Source organism: Taurulus bubalis, assembly GCF_910589615.1.
Source record: "Taurulus bubalis genome assembly, chromosome: 21".
Classification (NCBI taxonomy): Eukaryota; Metazoa; Chordata; class Actinopteri; order Perciformes; family Cottidae; genus Taurulus; species Taurulus bubalis.
This window is the reverse complement of record NC_136609.1, coordinates 147,041-171,933: the sequence shown is the minus strand read 5'-3', so window position 1 is coordinate 171,933 and position 24,893 is coordinate 147,041. Positions and strand designations below refer to the sequence as shown.

The 24,893-nt window shown below is 43.1% G+C and overlaps 2 protein-coding genes across 2 annotated transcripts; both read right to left on the bottom strand.

The window, feature by feature from the left end:
• Window positions 1-244: 244 nt before the first annotated feature.
• LOC306753116 (sorting nexin-9-like) lies at window positions 245-16,664 on the bottom strand. The gene is made up of 17 exons (XM_079236958.1): window positions 16,561-16,664; window positions 11,844-11,930; window positions 11,445-11,519; window positions 9,545-9,635; window positions 9,327-9,462; window positions 8,875-8,959; window positions 8,314-8,439; window positions 8,102-8,219; window positions 6,555-6,685; window positions 6,346-6,449; window positions 5,927-6,030; window positions 2,499-2,576; window positions 2,151-2,227; window positions 1,969-2,058; window positions 1,667-1,781; window positions 1,381-1,472; window positions 245-1,287 (listed from the first exon to the last, which is right to left on the bottom strand). Exons 1-17 carry the CDS (start codon window positions 16,570-16,572, stop codon window positions 1,240-1,242), a joined length of 1,569 nt encoding a protein of 522 aa, XP_079093084.1. The 5' UTR covers window positions 16,573-16,664; the 3' UTR covers window positions 245-1,239.
• A 1,668-nt stretch (window positions 16,665-18,332) lies between these two features.
• Window positions 18,333-20,239, bottom strand: cd59a (CD59 molecule (CD59 blood group) a). The gene is made up of 5 exons (XM_079236655.1): window positions 20,201-20,239; window positions 20,001-20,080; window positions 19,403-19,504; window positions 19,089-19,162; window positions 18,333-18,756 (listed from the first exon to the last, which is right to left on the bottom strand). Exons 2-5 carry the CDS (start codon window positions 20,053-20,055, stop codon window positions 18,634-18,636), a joined length of 354 nt encoding a protein of 117 aa, XP_079092781.1. The 5' UTR covers window positions 20,056-20,080; window positions 20,201-20,239; the 3' UTR covers window positions 18,333-18,633.
• Between the last annotated feature and the right edge of the window lie 4,654 nt (window positions 20,240-24,893).

Here is a 24,893-nt window from a genome sequence, read left to right as displayed (position 1 = left end):
AACTAAATATTAATGTTGTATATTTTATGTAAGATATATTATGTATGTATGTATGTATGTGTATATATATATATATATATATATATATATATATATATGCACAAAACTATTAGAAATGAAAAAGGTATGTTATAAACAACACTATCCTTTTATTTTTAGTTTAAATTGTATATGTTTAGTGTATAAATATATAATATGATTATTTGTTTTTAATAAGTAATACAACAATAAGTAGGAGAGTGAAGAAGTTCAAAGATTAATTTAATGTGAAAAATACAGTTAAAACATTAATAGTTGTTATAACATGATGTTTTAAATAAAGTCATAAAAAAAAGTTTCTGATGTAACTTCTATCTTGTTAAACGTGTAGCGGTGTCGTCATCGATAGGTGACTTGATGACATTATTGAGTGATGACATCATCGAGTGGGGACTTGATGACATCATCGAGTGGTGGCATCATCGAGTGGTGACTTGATGACATCATTGAGTGGTGACATCATCAAGTGGTGACATCATCGAGCAGTGACTTGATGACATCATCGAGTGGTGACATCACTGAGTGGTGACTTGATGACATCATCGAGTGGTGACATCATCGAGCGGTGACTTGATGACATCATTGAGTGGTGACATCATCAAGTGGTGACATCATCGAGCAGTGACTTGATGACATCATCGAGTGGTGACATCACTGAGTGGTGACTTGATGACATCATCGAGTGATGACATCATCGAGTGATGACATCATCGAGTGATGACATCATCGAGTGGTGACCTCATCGAGCGGTGGCTTGATGACATCATCGAGTGATGACCTCATCGAGTGGTGACTTCATCGAGCAGTGACTTGATAACATTATCGAGTGGTGACATCATCGAGTGGTGACATCATCGAGAGGTGACTCGATGACATCATCGAGTGATGACATCATCGAGTGGTGACCTCATCGAGCGGTGGCTTGATGACATCATCGAGCGGTGACATCATCGAGCGGTGGCTTGATGACATCATCGAGTTGTGACTTGATGACACCATCGAGTGGTGACTTGATGACACCATCGAGTGGTGACATCATGGAGTGGTGACTTGATGACATCATCGAGTGATAACATCATTGAGCGGTGACTTGATGACATCATCGAGTGGTGACTTGATGACACCACCAAGTGATGACATCATTGAGCGGTGACTTGATGACATCATCGAGTGGTGACATCATCGAGCAGTGACTTGACATCACAGTGTGCTGAACTGCTTCAGAGCTCCTCTCAGTTTATCAGCGATCTGACCAATCAGAGAGCAGAGAAGAGATGACATTACACAGCTGCTCAGCTAGCCCCCTCCACCCCCCCCCCCCCCCCCCCCCCCCCCCCTCACCTGCTGGTAGAAGGTCACCTGTTGCTCCAGGTAGAGCTGCATCACTCTATTGTAGTCATAGATACGGTTACTATGGAAATGATTCATCTCAGCTGGAAGAAAACACAAAGAGTCGGATTACAAATACACACTGTGTGTACTAATACACACTGTATGTACTATTACACACTGTGTGTACTAATACACACTGTGTGTACTATTACACACTGTATGTACTATTACACACTGTGTATACTATACTCTCAGTACTACTCTGTGAGTAGTACTGTGTGTACTGTGTACTCACCCTGCAGACAGTAGCTCATGCAGCTGACTCGGTGGCTCATGGTCTTCTTGTCGCTGAGCAGAATTCTTCCTCCAGAAATCAGCCGGTCTGCCTCCTTCAGCTTGTCTGCTGCAGCCTGAACACACAGGAGGCCACGCCCCCTCAGTGACATCACATGCAGCCTGAACACACAGGAGGCCACGCCCCCTCTGTGACATCTAATGCAGCCTGAACACACAGGAGGCCACGCCCCCTCAGTGACATCACATGCACCGCATACAAACATAGTACTCTGTGTATTAGTACGACGGGAATGTGTGTACCTTGTGTACTGCAATGATCTCTGGGAAACATCCCAGCAGGCCTTTATACTCGCTGTTTGTCTCCAACAGGAAGTGAAGGTCCTTCTGAGGCTGATGGTCAGGAAACAACGTGTGTAGAAATATAGTGTAAAGTACACATAGTTATGTATATTTATAATTAGTAGTAGTAGATAATAAATCACCTGCTGAGCGACGATCTCTGCGATCTCCTCGTATGTTTTTCCAGCCGCAGTCAGAGCGTCAGTCAGCGTCTGCTCTCCTGAAACACAGATATGTATGTACTATGTGTACTATATATATTATATATATTAAAACAAAGTGCCCTCATTTCCCTCCTGGTCTCCTCCCTCCTCGCCTCATCCCTCATTTCCATCCTGGTCTCCTCCCTCCTGGTCTCCTCCCTCCTCGTCTCGTCCCTCATTTCCTTCCTGGTCTCCTCCCTCCTGGTCTCCTCCCTCCTCGTCTCGTCCCTCATTTCCTTCCTGGTCTCCTCCCTCCTGGTCTCCTCCCTCAGTTCCTTGTCTCCTCACCTGGATATTTGCTGCTGATGAAAACAGCTGACAGGTTCCTGAAGGCTCGACCGATCCGCTTGTACTCTTTAGGCAGCGCTGAACACAAACATGTACAAATACACTAAATATTACTCCTACTGTGTGTGTATATATATATAATATATATATATATATATATATATATATATATACATATACAAATATAATATAATATATACATAAATACATTTACACATTTACATATATAAATATAAACATATACACATATATACATATAAACATATAAACACATATACACAGATATAAATATAAACACATTTACACATATATAAATATAAACACATTTACACATATACACATATATAAAAATACATATATAAATAAAAACATATACATATAAACATATATAAATATAAACATATATACTTATAAACACATGAACACATATATACATATACACATATATACATCCATCCATTATCAGCCGCTTATCCGGGATCGGGTCTCGGTGGCAGCAGGTCCAGCAGGCCGACCCAGGCTTCCCTCTCACCCGCAACACTTTCCAGCTCATTCTGGGATCCCGAGGCGTTCCAAGGCCAGCCGGGAGATATAATCCCTCCAGCGTGTCCTCGGTCTTCCCCGGGGTCTCCTACAGTTGGACGTGCCTGGAAAACCTCTAATGGAGGCGACCAGGAGGCATCCTGACTAGATGCTGAACCACCTCAGCTGACTCCTTTAACACGAAGGAGCAGCGACTCGACTCCAAGCTCCTCCTTATGTCCGAGCTTCTTACCCTAACCCATTTATACATATAAACATATATAAATATAAACACATTTACACATATATACATATAAACATATATAAATAAAAACATAGACACATATATACATATACACATAAATATACACATATAAATATAAACACATATACACATATAAATATACACATATAAATATAAACACAAATAAATATACACAAATAAATATAAACACATATACACATATACATATATAAATATAAACACATATACATATATAAATATAAACACATATACACATATAAATATACACATATAAATATAAACACATATACACATATAAATATAAACACATATACATATATAAATATAAACACATATTCACATATACCACAAGGGGCCTCACCACTCCCCCAGCTGCAGCTGCTTAACCCCTGATTGAGGCTGGGGAGGAGAGCACATGGAGGAAGAAGCTGTGATCCAACCCCTACTGGGAAGAGAAGGAGCTGTGATCCAACCCCTACTGGGAAGAGAAGGACTAGAAGAGGACAACCTGTAACCTGGACTTTGTTTTGGTTAAATAACCACTTTCTCCTCCGTAACACTTTATGCTTGTTAATGGCCTTTTTTTGACGGAAAATACGAGCTGATACAAGCGGCCGAAATGAGCTTCCTCCGTAGGGTGGCCGGGCTCAGCCTTAGAGATAGGGTAAGGAGCTCGGACATCAGGAGGAGCTTGGAGTCGAGTCGCTGCTCCTTCGAGTTAAAGGAGTCAGCTGAGGTGTTCAGCATCTAGTCAGGATGCCTCCTGGACGCCTCCATTAGAAGTCAGGCACGTCCAACTGTAGGAGACCCAGAGGAAGACCAAGGACACGCTGGAGGGATTATATCTCCCGGCTGGCCTTGGAACGCCTCGGGGTCCCAGAATGAGCTGGAAAGTGTTGCGGGTGAGAGGGAAGCCTGGGTCGGCCTGCTGAACCTGCTGCCACCGCGACCCGACCCAGGATAAGCGGCTGATGATGGATGGATGGATGGAAAATAAACCTTCACTTTAATTTATACCGTCTGATTGTGCCTGTTTTCAGCTCTCTGTTGCACTGCCCCACTCTAGCCTGCCCTGGGACAACCCGTGATACTACAACACATATACATATATAAATAGACACATATAAACATAGACACATATATAAACATAGACACATATAAACATAGACACATAAACATAGACACATATATACATATATAAACATAGACACATATATATATAAACATAGACACATATATATATAAACATAGACACATATAAACATATATAAACATAGACACATATAAACATAGACACATATATACATATATAAACATAGACACATATATACATATATACACAGAGACACATATAAACATAGACAAATATACACATATATAAACATAGACACATATATACATATATAAACATAGACACATATATACATATATACACATAGACACATATAAACTTAGACACATATACACATATATAAACATAGACACATATAAACATAGACACATATGTACATATATAAACATAGACACATATATACATATATAAACATAGACACAAATACACATGTATAAACATAGACACATATAAACATAGACACATATACACATGTATAAACATGAACACATATAAACATAGACACATATAAACATAGACACATATATACATATACAAACATATACACATATAAACAAGGACACATATACACATATATAAACATAGACACATAAATATATACACATATATAAACATAGACACATATATACATATATAAACATAGACACATATAAACATATATAAAGATTGACGCATATAAACATAGACACATATATATATATATATAAACATATACACATATAAACATAGACACATATACAAACATAGACACATATATACATATATAAACATAGACACATATAAACAGAGATGCATATAAACATACACACATATATAAACATCGACACATATATACATATATAAACATAGACACATATAAACATAGACACATATATGCATATATAGACATAGACACATATAAACATATATAAACATAGACATATATAAACATAGACACATATATAAACATAGACACATATAAACATAGACACATATATACATATATAAACATAGACACATATAAACATAGACACATATATAAACATAGACACATATAAACATAGACACATATATAAACATAGACACATATATAAACATAGACACATATAAACATAGACACATATATAAACATAGACACATATATACATATATAAACATAGACACATATATAAACATAGACACATAAAAACATAGACACATATAAACATAGACACATACAAACATAGACATATATATATACACATATAAACATAGACACATATATACATATATAAAAATAGACACATATATACATATATACACATAGACAAATATACACATATATAAACATAGACACATATATAAACATAGACACATAAAAACATAGACACATATATATATATATAAAAACATAGACATATATATACACATATAAACATAGACACATATATACATATATAAAAATAGACACATATATACATATATACACATAGACAAATATACACATATATAAACATAGACACATATAAACATAGACACATATATACATACGTCCGGTGCAGCGTTTCCAGTGTGTTTGTCCGACGTTCAGCAGCTCTTTAACTCCGTCATCCATCGACTTAGTGAAGAGACTGTTCAGCTTACACTGATGTTCACTACACACACCCACACACACACACACACACACACACACACACACACACACACACACACACACACACACACACACATTAACACACACATTGACTACACCTTGAATAAAGAAAGTAGCACTTTACTAGCACTTAAATGTCTCTTACTGATAGCACTTTGTAGTTTAACTTTATTGAAGAAATTGTACTTTCTTGATTCTTGTTGTTCTGAGTTTGTACTCATGGTTATGTCGCCATTACTTATTGTAAGTCGTTTTGGATAAAAGCGTTAGCTAAATGCAATGTAATTAACACACACACACACACACAGTGACGTACACGTCGGTGGTCTCCAGCTCCGTGCCCTCGGGCTCGATCAGGCTGAACATCATCGGTCCCACCGTCTCGTCTTTCTCGGCCTTCCTCTTCCCAGACTTCCACTCCTGAAACACCAGACCAACTTTAGCCAATCGGGACAGAGCTACAAAACTTCCTCGTAGCCAATTGGCTGAAACGTGTACTGCAGAGGGGGGCGTGGCTTCACCCACCTTCTCGTCTCTGCAGGTGAGGAAGAGCTGGAAGACGTCACTCTGAGAGACGATGGGGTGGCGACACATCCGAGTCATCCAGTTCTGCAGCTGTTCCATCCTCACCCTGATGAAGTCCACCTGGAAGCGGCCTGAAAGCAAGTAACCGCTCAGACACAAGGGTCATGGGCCAGACAGGTGTAACGCCTGATCGTACAGGTGTAGCCGAACAGGTGCAACGCCTGGTCGCACAGGTGTAGCGCCTGGTTGTACAGGTGCAACGCCTGCCGTACAGGTGCAACGCCTGGTCGCACAGGTGCAACGCCTGGTTGTACAGGTGTAACGCCTGCTGTACAGATATAACGTTTGGTCGCACAGGTGTAACGCCTGCCGTACAGGTGTAACGCCTGGTCGTACAGGTGCAACGCCTGTCGTACAGGTGTAACGCCTGGTCGCACAGGTGTAACGCCTACCGTACAGGTGTAACACCTGGTCGTACAGGTGTAACGCCTGCCGTACAGGTGAAACGCCTGGTCGAACAGGTGTAGCCGTACAGGTGTAACACCTGGTCGCACAGGTGGAACGCCTGGTCGTACAGGTGTAGCCGCACAGGTGTAACGCCTGCCGTACAGGTGCAACGCCTGCCGTACAGGTGTAACGCCTGCCATACAGATGTAGCCGTACAGGTGTAGCCGTACAGGTGTAACTCCTGGTCGCACAGGTGTAACGCCTGGTTGCACAGGTGAAACGCCTGGTCGTACAGGTGTAGCCGCACAGGTGTAACACCTGCCGTACAGGTGTAACGCCTGCCGTACAGGTGCAACGCCTGTCGTACAGGTGTAATGCCTGCCGTACAGGTGTAACGCCTGCCATACAGATGTAACGCCTGGTCGTACAGGTGTAACGCCTGGTCGTACAGGTGTAACGCCTACCGTACAGGTGTAACACCTGGTCGTACAGGTGTAACGCCTGCCGTACAGGTGAAACGCCTGGTCGTACAGGTGTAGCCGTACAGGTGTAACACCTGGTCGCACAGGTGGAACGCCTGGTCGTACAGGTGTAGCCGCACAGGTGTAACGCCTGCCGTACAGGTGCAACGCCTGCCGTACAGGTGTAACGCCTGCCATACAGATGTAGCCGTACAGGTGTAACGCCTGGTCGCACAGGTGTAACGCCTGGTTGCACAGGTGAAACGCCTGGTCGTACAGGTGTAGCCGCACAGGTGTAACACCTGCCGTACAGGTGTAACGCCTGCCGTACAGGTGTAACGCCTGTCGTGCAGGTGTAACGCCTGCCGTACAGGTGCAACGCCTGGTCGTACAGGTGTAACGCCTGGTCGTACAGGTGTAACGCCTGCCGTACAGGTGTAACGCCTGGCCGTACAGGTGTAACGCCTGGTCGTACAGGTGTAACGCCTGGTTGTACAGGTGTAACGCCTGCCGTACAGATGTAACGCCTGGTCGTACAGGTGTAACGCCTGGTCGTCCAGGTGTAACGTCTGGTTGTACAGGTGTATCGTCTGGTTGTACAGGTGTTACGTCTGGTTATACAGGTGTGGCCCAGCTCACCTGTCACCTGTTTGTCGGGCAGCGAGGGGATTGGCAGAGCCGAGCCGAACTTCTCTAGCAGACGCTCGTACAGCCAATCAAAGTGCTTGTAGCGATGATTGACAGGTCTGTTGGTCGTCTGGAAGAAGACCGTCAGAGTGTTACTGTGTGTATTACTGTGTGGTAGTAGTAGTAGTAGTAGTAGTTGTTGTTGTACTATAGTGTACTCTTACGGTGGCAGTGATCTGGTACTCGATGAAGCTCTTCAGGCCGTACATTTTGGACTCTTTCTTGGGGTCGGTGATCGAACAGTCCAGAGGAGTCGGCGGGTAAAGCCAGACCGGACCGACCTCGCCCACCTTTCAATAAAGCTTTATTTAACTCTTCATCAACATAAATGTACACTACAGGTACACAGGTACTCTACAGGTACACAGGTGCACTACAGGTATTCTACAGGTACACTACAGGACACAGTACATGTGTTACAGGTACATGCTACATAGACAGGAAGTCGGTCTCTGGTGCTACTCACATAGACAGGAAGTAGGTATCTGGTGCTACTGCATAGACAGGAAGTAGGTATATGGTGCTACTGCATAGACAGGAAGTAGGTATATGGTGCTACTGCATAGACAGGAAGTAGGTATCTGGTGCTATTGCATAGACAGGAAGTAAGTATATGGTGCTACTACATAGACAGGAAGTAGGTCTCTGGTGCTACTCACATAGACAGGAACTCAGTCTCTGGTACTACTCACATAGACAGGAAGTCAGTCTCTGGTACTACTCACATAGACAGGAACTCGGTCTCTGGTGTTCGCTGGAGGTTTGGCTAACAAGAAGACTTCAGGACTCGGACCTTTGGAGAACGGAAACCTGAGCACACACAAGATTACCGGGATGTACTAGAGTCTACTGGGACGTATTAGAGTGTACTGGGACGTACTAGGACATACTGTGTTCTACTCAAGTCTACTGGGATGTACTATGATGTACTGGACTCTACTAGAGTCTACTGGGAGGTACTGGACTCTACTAGAGTCTACTGGGTTGTACTGGCCTCTACTAGAATCTACTAGATTCTACTGGGATGTACTGGACTCTACTAGAGTCTACTGGGATGTACTGGACTCTACTAGAGTCTACTGGGTTGTACTGGCCTCTACTAGACTATACTAGATTCTACTGGGATGTACTGGACTCTACTAGAGTCTACTGGGATGTACTGTGTGGATGTTTTTACTTGTTGTGGGAGATCTTCACGGTGCCTTGTCCTGAAGCCCTACCCTCCTCATCTAACTGATCGTCACCACGGTAGCCATCTTCTGCTTGGTCGTCCCAGTTGTTGTCCCAATCGCCGTCATCGTCCTCGACAGCTGCTGGAGACAGGACACCGTTTCCTGTTGGTTGTTGGACGGTACTTTCATTCAAAGGAGAGAAACCAGAAGGAATGTGTGTTACCTTGCTGACTGTCCCATCCTGCTGTTGTGGTACAAGCTAATGCCCGAGAAGGTCCTGACAAGGAGTCCCCGTCTCTCTCAGCGCCACCGTCCTGAAACACATCAACAACATGAAGGACCCCGACACTAAAGGACACTTTACGTCTCTTGTTGTGGACTCTAAAAGTCTCGTTGTGGCCTCTTGAAGTCTCTTTGTGGCCTCTTGAAGTCTCTTTGTGGCCTTGTTACGTCTTCTGGTGGCCTCTTGAAGTCTCCTTGTGGCTTTGTTACGTCTTCTGGTGGCCTCTTGAAGTCTCCTTGTGGCCTCTTGAAGTCTCCTTGTGTCCTTGTTATGTCTCTTTGTGGCCTCTTAAAGTCTCCTTGTGGCCTTGTTACGTCTCTTTGTGGCTTCCTTGAAGTCTCCTCGTGGCCTCATTACGTCTCTTTGTGGCCTCCTTGAAGTCTCCTCGTGGCCTCGTTACATCTCCTTGTGGCCTCTAGAAGTCTCCTTGTGGCCTCTTAAAGTCTCCTTGTGGCCTCTTGAAGTCTCTTCGTGGCCTTGTTACGTCTTCTGGTGGCCTCTTGAAGTCTCCTTGTGACCTCTTGAAGTCTCCTTGTGGCCTCTTGAAGTCTCCTTGTGTCCTTGTTACGTCTCGTTGTGGCCTCTTGAAGTCTCATTGTGGCCTCTTAAAGTCTCCTTGTGGCCTCTTGAAGTCTCCTTGTGGCCTCTTGAAGTCTCTGTGTGGCCTTGTTGCGTCTCTTTGTGGCCTCTTGAAGTCTCCTTGTGTCCTTGTTACGTCTCTTTGTGGCCTCCTTGAAGTCTCCTCGTGGCCTCGTTACATCTCCTTGTGGCCTCTTGAAGTCTCCTTGTGGCCTCTTAAAGTCTCCTTGTGGCCTCTTGAAGTCTCTTTGTGGCCTTGTTACGTCTTCTGGTGGCCTCTTGAAGTCTCCTTGTGTCCTTGTTACGTCTTTTTGTGGCCTCTTGAAGTCTCCTTTTGGCCTCTTAAAGTCTCCTTGTGGCCTCTTGAAGTCTCCTTGTGGCCTCTTGAAGTCTCTGTGTGGCCTCTTAAAGTCTCCTTGTGGCCTTGTTACATCTCTTTGTGGCTTCCTTGAAGTCTCCTCGTGGCCTCATTACGTCTCTTTGTGGCCTCCTTGAAGTCTCCTCGTGGCCTTGTTACGTCTCCTTGTGGCCTCTAGAAGTCTCCTTGTGGCCTCTTAAAGTCTCCTTGTGGCCTCTTGAAGTCTCTTCGTGGCCTTGTTACGTCTTCTGGTGGCCTCTTGAAGTCTCCTTGTGACCTCTTGAAGTCTCCTTGTGGCCTCTTGAAGTCTCTTTGTGGCCTTGTTACGTCTTCTGGTGGCCTCTTGAAGTCTCCTTGTGTCCTTGTTACGTCTCTTTGTGGCCTCTTGAAGTCTCATTGTGGCCTCTTAAAGTCTCCTTGTGTCCTTGTTACGTCTCTTTGTGGCCTCCTTGAAGTCTCCTCGTGGCCTCGTTACATCTCCTTGTGGCCTCTAGAAGTCTCCTTGTGGCCTCTTAAAGTCTCCTTGTGGCCTCTTGAAGTCTCTTTGTGGCCTTGTTACGTCTTCTGGTGGCCTCTTGAAGTCTCCTTGTGTCCTTGTTACGTCTTTTTGTGGCCTCTTGAAGTCTCCTTGTGGCCTCTTAAAGTCTCCTTGTGGCCTCTTGAAGTCTCTGTGTGGCCTTGTTGCGTCTCTTTGTGGCCTCTTGAAGTCTCCTTGTGTCCTTGTTACATCTCTTTGTGGCCTCTTGAAGTCTCCTTATGGCCTCTTAAAGTCTCCTTGTGGCCTTGTTACGTCTCTTTGTGGCTTCCCTTGAAGTTCTTTACTCCTGAGGTCTTTCAGACTAAGGATGCTTAGGCCGGCTGTTTTCTGGTTCAGATGTCAGCGGTCAGGTGACATGGACTCACCTGTAAATACCCCTCAGGTACCAGTCCACTGTGTCCGCTGGAGTTCTGGGCTTGGATCCAGCCTCCGCCCACAGTCTGAAACAAACGCTGCCGTTATGACCGAGTGTGTGTGATGTGTACTGTGTGTATAAATACATAGATGTGTGAGTACTGTGTGTATTAATACATAGATGTGTGTGTACTGTGTGTATACATACATAGATGTGTGTGCACTGTGTGTATAAATACATAGATGTGTGTGTACTGTGTGTATTAATACATATATGTGTGAGTACTGTGTGTATAAATACATAGATGTGTGTGTACTGTGTGTATAAATACATAGATGTGTGTGTACTGTGTGTATTAATACATATATGTGTGAGTACTGTGTGTATTAATACATAGATGTGTGAGTACCCGGTCCAGCACAGAGACAGTCTCTCCCTGACGGACCGACAGCTCGTTGTTTCCTGGTTCAGCCGTGAAGTCGTACAGAACCTCAGCCTGAAACAACAACAACAAGTAGAACTGTGAGGCTCTGTCTCCTGTCTCCTCTGTCTCCTCTGTCTCCTCTGTCTCCTCTGTCTCCTGTCTCCTCTGTCTCCTGTCTCCTCTGTCTCCTGTCTCCTCTGTCTCCTGTCTCCTGTCTCCTCTGTCTCCTGTCTCCTCTGTCTCCTGTCTCCTGTCTCCTCTGTCTCCTGTCTCCTCTGTCTCCTGTCTCCTGTCTCCTGTCTCCTCTGTCTCCTGTCTCCTCTGTCTCCTGTCTCCTGTCTCCTGTCTCCTCTGTCTCCTGTCTCCTCTGTCCTAGTCTAGAACACCGAGTCAGCGTTTAGGTCAGAAGACCGGTGTGTGTTTGAGAGGAAAGGTCTGCTTATCAGTGAAGTGACTTCCTGTTAACAGGAAGTGACTTCCTGTTGACAGCTGCAGGCGCCACTTATCCCAGAATCCTCTCTGGTTTCAGTTTTCCCTGAGATAATACCAGTAAAGACGTATCTAATAGCTTTATGACAGTTTAATTACATTTCTAGAAATTAGAGTGTCATTTGTATCATATTATTGTTTTATATATTATTATTGTTGTTATTATTATTATTATTATTATTATTATTATTATTATTATTATTATTATTATTATTATATGTTATTTTATCTTCATGGCAGCTCAAATGATTCTTCTATCTTAATAATAACATTTATATTCTCCTGTTTTCTGGTATTTGAGATCCCAGCAGATGTAATTTACATATTTAAATATTTATATATGTTTGATATGAAGAGTTGTGATACTTTTAGTCTTCATGTTTCATACTGTGGTGATATTTATACACTGCAGCAGATACTATGTTCTCCTCACTGTACTCTAATGTTCTATGAAGGTTCTCCTCGTTGTACTCTAGTGTTCTATGAAGTTTCTCCTCACTGTACCTTAGTGTTCTATGAAGGTTCTCCTCACTGTACTCTAGTGTTCTATGAAGGTTCTCCTCGTTGTACTCTAGTGTTCTATGAAGGTTCTCCTCACTGTACTCTAGTGTTCTATGAAGGTTCTCCTCGTTGTACTCTAGGTTCTATGAAGGTTCTCCTCACTGTACTCTAGGTTCTATCAAGGTTCTCCTCACTGTACTCTAGGTTCTATGAAGGTTCTCCTCACTGTACCTTAGTGTTCTATGAAGGTTCTCCTCGTTGTACTCTAGTGTTCTATGAAGTTTCTCCTCACTGTACCTTAGTGTTCTATGAAGGTTCTCCTCACTGTACTCTAGTGTTCTATGAAGGTTCTCCTCACTGTACCTTAGTGTTCTATGAAGGTTCTCCTCACTGTACTCTAGGTTCTATGAAGGTTCTCCTCACTGTACTCTGGGTTCTATCAAGGTTCTCCTCACTGTACTCTAGGTTCTATGAAGGTTCTCCTCACTGTACCTTAGTGTTCTATGAAGGTTCTCTTCACTGTACTCTAGGTTCTATGAAGGTTCTCCTCACTGTACCTTAGTGTTCTATGAAGGTTCTCCTCACTGTACTCTAGTGTTCTATGAAGGTTCTCCTCACTGTACCTTAGTGTTCTATGAAGGTTCTCCTCGTTGTACTCTAGGTTCTATGAAGGTTCTCCTCACTGTACTCTAGGTTCTATGAAGGTTCTCCTCACTGTACCTTAGTGTTCTATGAAGGTTCTCCTCACTGTACTCTAGTGTTCTATGAAGGTTCTCTTCACTGTACTCTAGGTTCTATGAAGGTTCTCCTCACTGTACTCTAGGTTATATGAAGGTTCTCCTCACTGTACTCTAGGTTATATGAAGGTTCTCCTCACTGTACTCTAGGTTCTATGAAGGTTCTCCTCGTTGTACTCTAGTGTTCTATGAAGGTTCTCCTCACTGTACTCTAGGGTTCTATGATGGTTCTCCTCGTTGTACTCTAGTGTTCTATGAAGGTTCTCCTCACTGTACTCTAGTGTTCTATGAAGGTTCTCCTCGTTGTACTCTAGGTTCTATGAAGGTTCTCCTCACTGTACTCTAGGTTCTATGAAGGTTCTCCTCATTGTACTCTAGGTTCTATGAAGGTTCTCCTCACTGTACTCTAGTGTTTTATGAAGGTTCTTCTCACTGTACTCTAGGTTCTATGAAGGTTATCCTCGTTGTACTCTAGTGTTCTATGAAGGTTCTCCTCACTGTACTCTAGTGTTCTATGAAGGTTCTCCTCGTTGTACTCTAGTGTTCTATGAAGGTTCTCCTCACTGTACTCTAGTGTTCTATGAAGGTTCTCCTCGTTGTACTCTAGGTTCTATGAAGGTTCTCCTCACTGTACTCTAGGTTCTATGAAGGTTCTCCTCATTGTACTCTAGGTTCTATGAAGGTTCTCCTCACTGTACTCTAGTGTTTTATGAAGGTTCTTCTCACTGTACTCTAGGTTCTATGATGGTTCTCCTCGTTGTACTCTAGTGTTTTATGAAGGTTCTCCTCACTGTACTCTAGTGTTCTATGAAGGTTCTCGCCACTGTACTCTAGTGTTCTATGAAGGTTCTCCTCACTGTACTCTAGGTTCTATGAAGGTTCTCCTCACTGTACTCTAGGTTCTATGAAGGTTCTCCTCACTGTACTCTAGTGTTCTATGAAGGTTCTCCTCGTTGTACTCTAGTGTTCTATGAAGTTTCTCCTCGTTGTACTCTAGTGTTCTATGAAGGTTCTCCTCACTGTACTCTAGTGTTCTATGAAGGTTCTCCTCACTGTACTCTAGGTTATATGAAGGTTCTCCTCACTGTACTCTAGGTTATATGAAGGTTCTCCTCACTGTACTCTAGTGTTCTATGAAGGTTCTCCTCACTGTACTCTAGTGTTCTATGAAGGTTCTCCTCACTGTACTCTAGGTTATATGAAGGTTCTCCTCACTGTACTCTAGGTTATATGAAGGTTCTCCTCACTGTACTCTAGGTTATATGAAGGTTCTCCTCACTGTACTCTAGTGTTCTATGAAGGTTCTCCTCACTGTACTCTAGGTTATATGAAGGTTCTCCTCACTGTACTCTAGTGTTCTATGAAGGTTCTCCTCACTGTACTCTAGGTTATATGAAGGTTCTCCTCACTGTACTCTAGGTTATATGAAGGTTCTCCTCACTGTACTCTAGGTTATATGAAGGTTCTCCTCACTGTACTCTAGTGTTCTATGAAGGTTCTCCTCACTGTACTCTAGGTTCTATGAAGGTTCTCCTCACTGTACTCTAGTGTTCTATGAAGGTTCTCCTCACTGTACTCTAGTGTTCTATGAAGGTTCTCCTCACTGTACTCTAGGTTATATGAAGGTTCTCCTCGTTGTACTCTAGTGTTCTATGAAGGTTCTCCTCACTGTACTCTAGTGTTCTATGAAGGTTCTCCTCGTTGTACTCTAGTGTTCTATGAAGGTTCTCCTCACTGTACTCTAGTGTTCTATGAAGGTTCTCCTCGTTGTACTCTAGGTTCTATGAAGGTTCTCCTCACTGTACTCTAGGTTCTATGAAGGTTCTCCTCATTGTACTCTAGGTTCTATGAAGGTTCTCCTCACTGTACTCTAGTGTTTTATGAAGGTTCTTCTCACTGTACTCTAGGTTCTATGATGGTTCTCCTCGTTGTACTCTAGTGTTTTATGAAGGTTCTCCTCACTGTACTCTAGTGTTCTATGAAGGTTCTCGCCACTGTACTCTAGTGTTCTATGAAGGTTCTCCTCACTGTACTCTAGGTTCTATGAAGGTTCTCCTCACTGTACTCTAGGTTCTATGAAGGTTCTCCTCACTGTACTCTAGTGTTCTATGAAGGTTCTCCTCGTTGTACTCTAGTGTTCTATGAAGTTTCTCCTCGTTGTACTCTAGTGTTCTATGAAGGTTCTCCTCACTGTACTCTAGTGTTCTATGAAGGTTCTCCTCACTGTACTCTAGGTTATATGAAGGTTCTCCTCACTGTACTCTAGGTTATATGAAGGTTCTCCTCACTGTACTCTAGTGTTCTATGAAGGTTCTCCTCACTGTACTCTAGTGTTCTATGAAGGTTCTCCTCACTGTACTCTAGGTTATATGAAGGTTCTCCTCACTGTACTCTAGGTTATATGAAGGTTCTCCTCACTGTACTCTAGGTTATATGAAGGTTCTCCTCACTGTACTCTAGTGTTCTATGAAGGTTCTCCTCACTGTACTCTAGGTTATATGAAGGTTCTCCTCACTGTACTCTAGTGTTCTATGAAGGTTCTCCTCACTGTACTCTAGGTTATATGAAGGTTCTCCTCACTGTACTCTAGGTTATATGAAGGTTCTCCTCACTGTACTCTAGGTTATATGAAGGTTCTCCTCACTGTACTCTAGTGTTCTATGAAGGTTCTCCTCACTGTACTCTAGGTTCTATGAAGGTTCTCCTCACTGTACTCTAGTGTTCTATGAAGGTTCTCCTCACTGTACTCTAGTGTTCTATGAAGGTTCTCCTCACTGTACTCTAGGTTATATGAAGGTTCTCCTCACTGTACTCTAGTGTTCTATGAAGGTTCTCCTCACTGTACTCTAGTGTTCTATGAAGGTTCTCCTCACTGTACTCTAGTGTTCTATGAAGGTTCTCTGCAGCCTGACAGCGGGTCGCGAGCAGCGGCGCAGAGATCAAAGGTCGCCGCCCCCCTCACGTGAGCCTCTTACCGTTAGCGCCATGATGACGTCACGAAGCTTCGGATTGTTTAATTGTTCAAAGTTTCATCCTGTCGGCGTCTCGGCGATCAACCTGCAACTTCTTCTTCTTCTTCTTCTGCATCAAGTCGGTAACGCAACGCCGACATGACTTCCGGTTTGTGATTTCACAACAAAAGCATTTGGGGCAAGAATAAATTTTTCTATTTTTCAAAGTTTTTATAATATTTTTTTTATACCTCGAAAACAAATAATACATTAAACTGAAACTAATGCATTCTTAGTTCATCCTTTACTAGTTTTTTAACAAAACAAGTTATGTTGAATAATTAAAATGTATGATTTTAAATAAACAGTAACACACAATAATAATAATAATAATAATAATAATAATAATAATAATAATAATAATAATAATAGTAAAACAACAGTTGACACGTCAATGCAATTGGTTATTTTCTTTATTTTTTTACAGATGTGGTTTTATTCTGAAAGTTCTTTGACCAGTTTCCTGTATTTTGTCGTCTTTAGCAGAGAATTTGACATAATGTGACGTCACACATCAGAACAGCTGAGTGGTTCGGGACAGAAAGCGTTTCCTCTTAAACACATTTGCAGTATACACTGTAAAAAACAACACACTTTACTGTAAATCACACATCACAGTACTACGCTGTAGAAAAAAACACATCACAGTACTACACTGTAGAAAACACACATCACAGTACTACACTGTAGAAAAAACACATCACAGTACTATACTGAAGAAAACACACATCACAGTACTACTCTGTAGAAAAAACACATCACAGTACTATACTGTAGAAAAAAACACATCACAGTACTACGCTGTAGAAAAAACACATCACAGCACTACACTGTAGAAATATTATACGCTATATTGCAAAAATATGACTACACTGTAAAAAAATACACAATAAAACAAAATACTGAAAAACATACAATACTACACTGTAAAAACATATCACGATACTATCCTGTAAAAACTGCTGTCCACCTGTCTAGTGTATGCCCACCTGTTATTCACCTGTTGCGTAGGCTCACCTGTTCTTCACCTGCAATGTAGGTCCACCTGTTCTTCACCTGTTCTTCACCTATCCAGTGTAGGTCCACCTGTTCTTCACCTGTCCAGTGTAGGTCCACCTGTTCTTCACCTGTCCAGTGTAGATACATCTGTTCTTCACCTGTCCAGTGTAGGTACATCTGTTCTTCACTTGTCCAGTATAGGTACACCTGTTCTTCACTTGTCCAGTATAGGTACACCTGTTCTTCACTTGTCCAGTATAGGTACACCTGTTCTTCACTTGTCCAGTATAGGTACATCTGTTCTTCACCTGTCCAGTATAGGTACACCTGTTCTTCACTTGTCCAGTGTAGGTACACCTGTTCTTCACCTGTCCAGTGTAGGTACATCTGTTCTTCAACTGTCCAGTGTAGGCCCCCACCTGTTCTTCACCTGTTCTTCAGTTTTTCACCTGTCCAGTGTAGGCCTGCCTGTTCTTCACCTGTTCTTCAGTTCTTCACCTTTCCAGCAACAGTCCTACGAAGACACCGGTCAACCTGCCACCTTCAGGTCTCATCAAGAAAATACTGACAACAGATTTCCTGTTTCAGGTGAGTTTATGAATGAAAGCCACTCAGGCACACACCTGAATTTTCTTCATCTCATGTTTTCCTTTTATAATTATCAGTTTAAAAAAGGGACTTCCTGTCCCCAGAAATCTGACCACACCCATTCCCAATAATCAGTCAATCAAAGAGCGTTTCCAGTTGGTCACCATTTATTGATTAGATTCACAGACAGAAGATAATTTTCATCTCAAGTCACAGAAGAATGTTTCAGTTGCATTTTATTTTGAAGGCCGGGTAGTTAGAGGAGCAGTTTCCTGTAAAACAGCTGATACAAATAGTGTAATGATCAGTCAAACTCTTTTAATAATCAATCAGCAGCTGAAATATTTCTTTCCACATGAATATTGCTGATATCTGTGATATCAGTGTGAATGTATTGATCAGACTGTTAAAGAAGCTGCTGTTACATGTTCCAGCCATAGATGGCTCTCTTCAGTGGATGCACCACCACATGACTGCCACTGAGGCCAGCAGACCAATCACAGAGCTCGCTGCAGAGGAGGGGGCGGAGTTACACAGGTCCGAGTTGCAGCACTTGAAGGTGAAACTGGAAACCTGGAAATGATTGATACAGTTATTGATCAGTGGTCAGAACAACTACACAGCTTATTCCTTCAGAATCCTAAAGAAGGTTCAATATTTCTGGACGTGTTTGCAGCACGTTTCTGTACAGATCCAGGACCACCTGAGTCCAGGACCACCTGAGTCCAGGTACTCCTGAGTCTAGGTGCACCTTGTGGACACTTCACCTGGGTCCAGGACCAACTGGGTCCAGGACCACTTGAGGTGCATCTGTTCTATTTTCTCACATCTGTTGTTGAAATGGTTTGTTAGAATCCAGAATGATGTGGGAGAGTGGAATCAGGTAGATCCAGGAGGGTCGTTACCTGGGGGAACATCTGGGCCAGGCGGCCATACTCACAGTCTGAGTACTTCAGACAATGACGGTACGTCATTCCACCTGCAGAACAATAGAAACAATAGAAACAGTAGAGTCAGTTCAGAGCTAATGGACTGATCTGGTTTCTTCAGGATCCTGAGGACAGGAAAGAGATAGTGAGGTAGTGGTACAGGTAGAGGTAGTGGTACAGGTAGAGGCACAGGTGTAGAGGTAGAGGTAGTGGTACAGTTGTACAGGTGTACAGGTAGAGGTACAGGCAGAGGTGCAGGTGTACAGGTAGAGGTACAGGTGTACAGGTACCTCTCTCGCTGAGTGTGAGACAGGCGTCGTCATAGCTACACTCCCGCTGCTTGGAGCAGCTGGCTGTGTAGTCCTTACAGCTGTAGCAGCGGATAGCGGACCCTGAAACACAGACCACAGAGTCCTGATCCACTAGAGTCCTGATCCACTAGAGTCCAGACCACACAGAGTCCTGATCCACTAGAGTTCAGGACTGGGAGGGACCTGGTCATGGTCCATGTTTTTATTTGAGTTGGTCTTTAAACACAAACCAGTGAAGTTTGTAGGAACAAAAACATAAATCTCATATTTTGTATTTATTATGTTGGAACTTTAATTCTGTGTCTAATATCTGTAATAAAAACCTGATTTCAGAATATTAAAGCATAGATAATATAATATATATATATTATATCTTCACATAAATGTTCTGCAGTCGTCATTTCAAACGTTTTCATAAGATCCTTTTTTAACCAGTTTACCACAAATTACATATTTTATATAATAATTAAATATGAATAGATTTGATCTATTAATTAGTTAGTCAACCGGTGATTCTTTAAATTCAAAGTTTAAAAAAACAAACGTGTGTTTCAAATGACAAGAGAATCAAACGCACCCAGTCCGATCAGAGCGGAGCAGACCAGCAAACAGATCCCCAGGGAGCGCTTCATTTTCCCCTCCGTGCAGCTCACTCCTCTGAACCAGACCACAGCAGCACATTCATCCAGGAGGAGACAACAACATGAACAAATGTTTTGCTGACAAACACAAATGTAAATAATAATGTGCAGTACTGTGTGTACTGTGTGTACTCACCCAGCAGCAGCAGGAACAGGAATACTTCTTGATGAGGAGAGCAGAGACAGAGTAAAGGCTCACACTTTGACTGACAGCTGAGTGGAGCTGAGAGGCCACGCCCCCTGGGAGGAGCCTATAGATATGCTTTAGAAAAACTTTGATTGTTTTCTGTTTTTACAAACTTATGCTTATACATTTGCTTATACTTATACATGTACTTATGCATAAACTTTTACATATACATATGCTTATAATTATGCTTATACTCACACATAAACTTATACTTTTATACATAAACTTATACTTATAAATATACCTATATTTATACTTGCACTTATTACTTATACATATGCTTATACTTATATATATATATATATATATATATATATATATATATATATATATATATATATATATATGCTTATACTTATATCTATACTTCTACTCATACTTATATCTATACTTGTACTCATACTTATATGTATACTTGTACTCGTACATATATGTATTTTTGTACTCGCACATATATGTATTTTGTACTCGCACATATATGTATACTTGTACTCATACTTATATGTATACTTGTACTCATACTTACATACACATACCGGCCGGTTGGTCATTTTGCATCTTTACTGACATCATTTGGTGGCTTTGTGTCTTTGTGTCTTTGTGTCCTCTGTACCTGAGCCTATCTGTCTTCTTGTCCTCTACTTCGCTCCAGACTGAAACAACATCGTTCATGTCCCCCTGACTTTATTGATCCTCTGACTCTTCCTCTACCATCACCATCATCATCAGGTCAGCATGTTAATGTCTCCAACACTTTGGTTTCAGACCAGAAAGCTGCAGGCCCATAGACATGGATCCGCCTGAGCTGGACTGTGTACTCATCATCACATCACAACACCTCGGTGGTGGTGGTGATGATGAAGCTGATGATGATGATGGTGGTGGTGGATGAGAGGCTTTGTGTTGTATTGTTTATCTCAGTGCAGAAGAAGAAGAGCTGCAGTGTTTTGTCCTTGAATGACCACAAACAAAGAGCGCTCAGAGACAAACAATCAGCTTCAGTCCAACTGGAGACAAAGAGCAGAGGAGGACACAAGGACACGAGGACACAAGGACACGAGGACAGAGCGTGTATTCAGGCTGCAGCACAGCGGCCGCATTCAAACACCATCATCATACCACTCGGATCAAAGACTCATTTAACGCTCAGCCAGTTTCCTCTGAAGAAAGGCAGCGCAGTAAAAACACAGAAATAATCATGAATGAAATGTGTATTTTAGAATAAACTTGTTCCAGCTGTCAGTGGACAGAGAGGTTAAAGGTCATCCAGTCAGTTTGATGTAATAATGGGATTCTCTTAAAATTGTGTCTTTTCCTGAACATGTGGAGTTGTCATTTCAGTGACGACGGGTTCTTGTATCATGGTTATTATTGTGATTGGTCACGTAAGGTCCTTAGCAGGTCGCGTTATGTCCTTGGCAGGTCATGTTATGTCCTAGACAGGTTATGGTATGTACTTGGCAGGTCACATTATGTCCATGGCAGGTCACATTGTTTCCTTAGCAGGTCACATTATGTCCATGGCGGGTCACATTGTTTCCTTGGCAGGTCACATTATGTCCTTGGCAGGTCACATTATGTCCTTGGCAGGTCACATTGTTTCCTTGGCAGGTCACATTATGTCCTTGGCAGGTCACATTATGTCCTTGGCAGGTCACATTATGTCCTTGGCAGGTCACATAATGTCCTTGGCAGGTCACATAATGTCCTTGGCAGGTCACATTATGTCCTTGGCAGGTCACATTATGTCCTTGGCAGGTCACATTATGTCCTTGGCAGGTCACATAATGTCCTTGGCAGGTCACATAATGTCCTTGGCAGGTCACATAATGTCCTTGGCAGGTCACGTTATGTCCTTGGCAGGTCACATAATGTCCTTGGCAGGTCACATTATGTCCTTGGCAGGTCACATAATGTCCTTGGCAGGTCACATAATGTCCTTGGCAGGTCACATTATGTCCTTGGCAGGTCACGTTATGTCCTTGGCAGGTCACATAATGTCCTTGGCAGGTCACATTATGTCCTTGGCAGGTCACGTTATGTCCTTGGCAGGTCACATAATGTACTTGGCAGGTCACGGTATGTCCTAGACAGGTTATGGTATGTACTTGGCAGGTCACATTATGTCCATGGCAGGTCACATTGTTTCCTTGGCAGGTCACATAATGTCCTTGGCAGGTCACATTATGTCCTTGGCAGGTCACATAATGTCCTTGGCAGGTCACATTATGTCCTTGGCAGGTCACATAATGTCCTTGGCAGGTCACGTTATGTCCTTGGCAGGTCACGTTATGTCCTTGGCAGGTCATGGTATGTCCTAGACAGGTTATGGTATGTACTTGGCAGGTCACATTATGTCCATGGCAGGTCACATTATGTCCATGGCAGGTCACATTGTTTCCTTGGCAGGTCACATTATGTCCATGGCAGGTCACATTATGTCCTTGGCAGGTCACGTTATGTCCTTGGCAGGTCACATAATGTACTTGGCAGGTCACATTATGTCCATGGCAGGTCACATTATGTCCTTGGCAGGTCATGGTATGTCCTAGACAGGTTATGGTATGTACTTGGCAGGTCACATTATGTCCTTAGCAGGTCACATTGTTTCCTTGGCAGGTCACATTATGTCCTTGGCAGGTCACATAATGTCCTTGGCAGGTCACATAATGTCCTTGGCAGGTCACATTATGTCCTTGGCAGGTCACATAATGTCCTTGGCAGGTCACATTATGTCCTTGGCAGGTCACGTTATGTCCTTGGCAGGTCACATAATGTCCTTGGCAGGTCACATTATGTCCTTGGCAGGTCACATAATGTCCTTGGCAGGTCACGTTATGTCCTTGGCAGGTCATGGTATGTCCTAGACAGGTTATGGTATGTACTTGGCAGGTCACATTATGTCCATGGCAGGTCACATTATGTCCATGGCAGGTCACATTGTTTCCTTGGCAGGTCACATTATGTCCATGGCAGGTCACATTATGTCCTTGGCAGGTCACGTTATGTCCTTGGCAGGTCACATAATGTACTTGGCAGGTCACATTATGTCCATGGCAGGTCACATTATGTCCTTGGCAGGTCATGGTATGTCCTAGACAGGTTATGGTATGTACTTGGCAGGTCACATTATGTTCATGGCAGGTCACATTGTTTCCTTGGCAGGTCACATTATGTCCATGGCAGGTCACATTATGTCCTTGGCAGGTCACATTGTTTCCTTGGCAGGTCACATTATGTCCTTGGCAGGTCACATTATGTACTTGGCAGGTCATGTTATGTCCTTGACAGGTCACGGTATGTCCTAGACAGGTTATGGTATGTACTTGGCAGGTCACATTATGTCCATGGCAGGTCACATTGTTTCCTTGGCAGGTCACATTATGTCCTTGGCAGGTCACATTATGTCCATGGCAGGTCACATTGTTTCCTTGGCAGGTCACATAATGTCCTTGGCAGGTCACATTATGTCCTTGGCAGGTCACATAATGTCCTTGGCAGGTCACATTATGTCCTTGGCAGGTCACATAATGTCCTTGGCAGGTCACGTTATGTCCTTGGCAGGTCACGTTATGTCCTTGGCAGGTCACATAATGTACTTGGCAGGTCACATAATGTCCTTGGCAGGTCACATTATGTCCTTGGCAGGTCACGTTATGTCCTTGGCAGGTCACGTTATGTCCTTGGCAGGTCACATAATGTACTTGGCAGGTCACGGTATGTCCTAGACAGGTTTTGGTATGTACTTGGCAGGTCACATTATGTCCATGGCAGGTCATGTTATGTCCTTGGCAGGTCACATAATGTACTTGGCAGGTCACATAATGTCCTTGGCAGGTCACATTATGTCCTTGGCAGGTCACGTTATGTCCTTGGCAGGTCACATTATGTCCTTGGCAGGTCATGGTATGTCCTAGACAGGTTATGGTATGTACTTGGCAGGTCACATTATGTCCATGGCAGGTCACATTATGTCCATGGCAGGTCACATTGTTTCCTTGGCAGGTCACATTATGTCCATGGCAGGTCACATTATGTCCTTGGCAGGTCACGTTATGTTCTTGGCAGGTCACATTATGTCCATGGCAGGTCACATTATGTCCATGGCAGGTCACATTATGTCCTTGGCAGGTCACATAATGTCCTTGGCAGGTCACATAATGTACTTGGCAGGTCACATTATGTCCATGGCAGGTCACATTATGTCCTTGGCAGGTCATGGTATGTCCTAGACAGGTTATGGTATGTACTTGGCAGGTCACATTATGTCCATGGCAGGTCACATAATGTACTTGGCAGGTCACATAATGTCCTTGGCAGGTCACATTATGTCCTTGGCAGGTCACATAATGTCCTTGGCAGGTCACATTATGTCCTTGGCAGGTCACATAATGTCCTTGGCAGGTCACGTTATGTCCTTGGCAGGTCACGTTATGTCCTTGGCAGGTCATGGTATGTCCTAGACAGGTTGTGGTATGTACTTGGCAGGTCACATTATGTCCATGGCAGGTCACATTATGTCCATGGCAGGTCACATTGTTTCCTTGGCAGGTCACATTATGTCCATGGCAGGTCACATTATGTCCTTGGCAGGTCACGTTATGTCCTTGGCAGGTCACATAATGTACTTGGCAGGTCA

Excerpts from the sequence above, each read along its gene's own strand:
- cd59a (XM_079236655.1), bottom strand. The coding sequence starts at position 20,055 with ATGAAGCGCTCCCTGGGGATCTGTTTGCTGGTCTGCTCCGCTCTGATC. Across the intron at positions 19,505-20,000 it reads CTCCGCTCTGATCGGACTGG|GGTCCGCTATCCGCTGCTAC; the intron begins GTGCGTTTGATT and ends TCTGTGTTTCAG. Across the intron at positions 18,757-19,088 it reads TGGCCCAGATGTTCCCCCAG|GTTTCCAGTTTCACCTTCAA; the intron begins GTAACGACCCTC and ends AATCATTTCCAG.
- LOC306753116 (XM_079236958.1), bottom strand. Across the intron at positions 11,520-11,843 it reads CTGTCTCTGTGCTGGACCGG|ACTGTGGGCGGAGGCTGGAT; the intron begins GTACTCACACAT and ends CGTTTGTTTCAG. Across the intron at positions 2,228-2,498 it reads CATCAGCAGCAAATATCCAG|GAGAGCAGACGCTGACTGAC; the intron begins GTGAGGAGACAA and ends TCTGTGTTTCAG.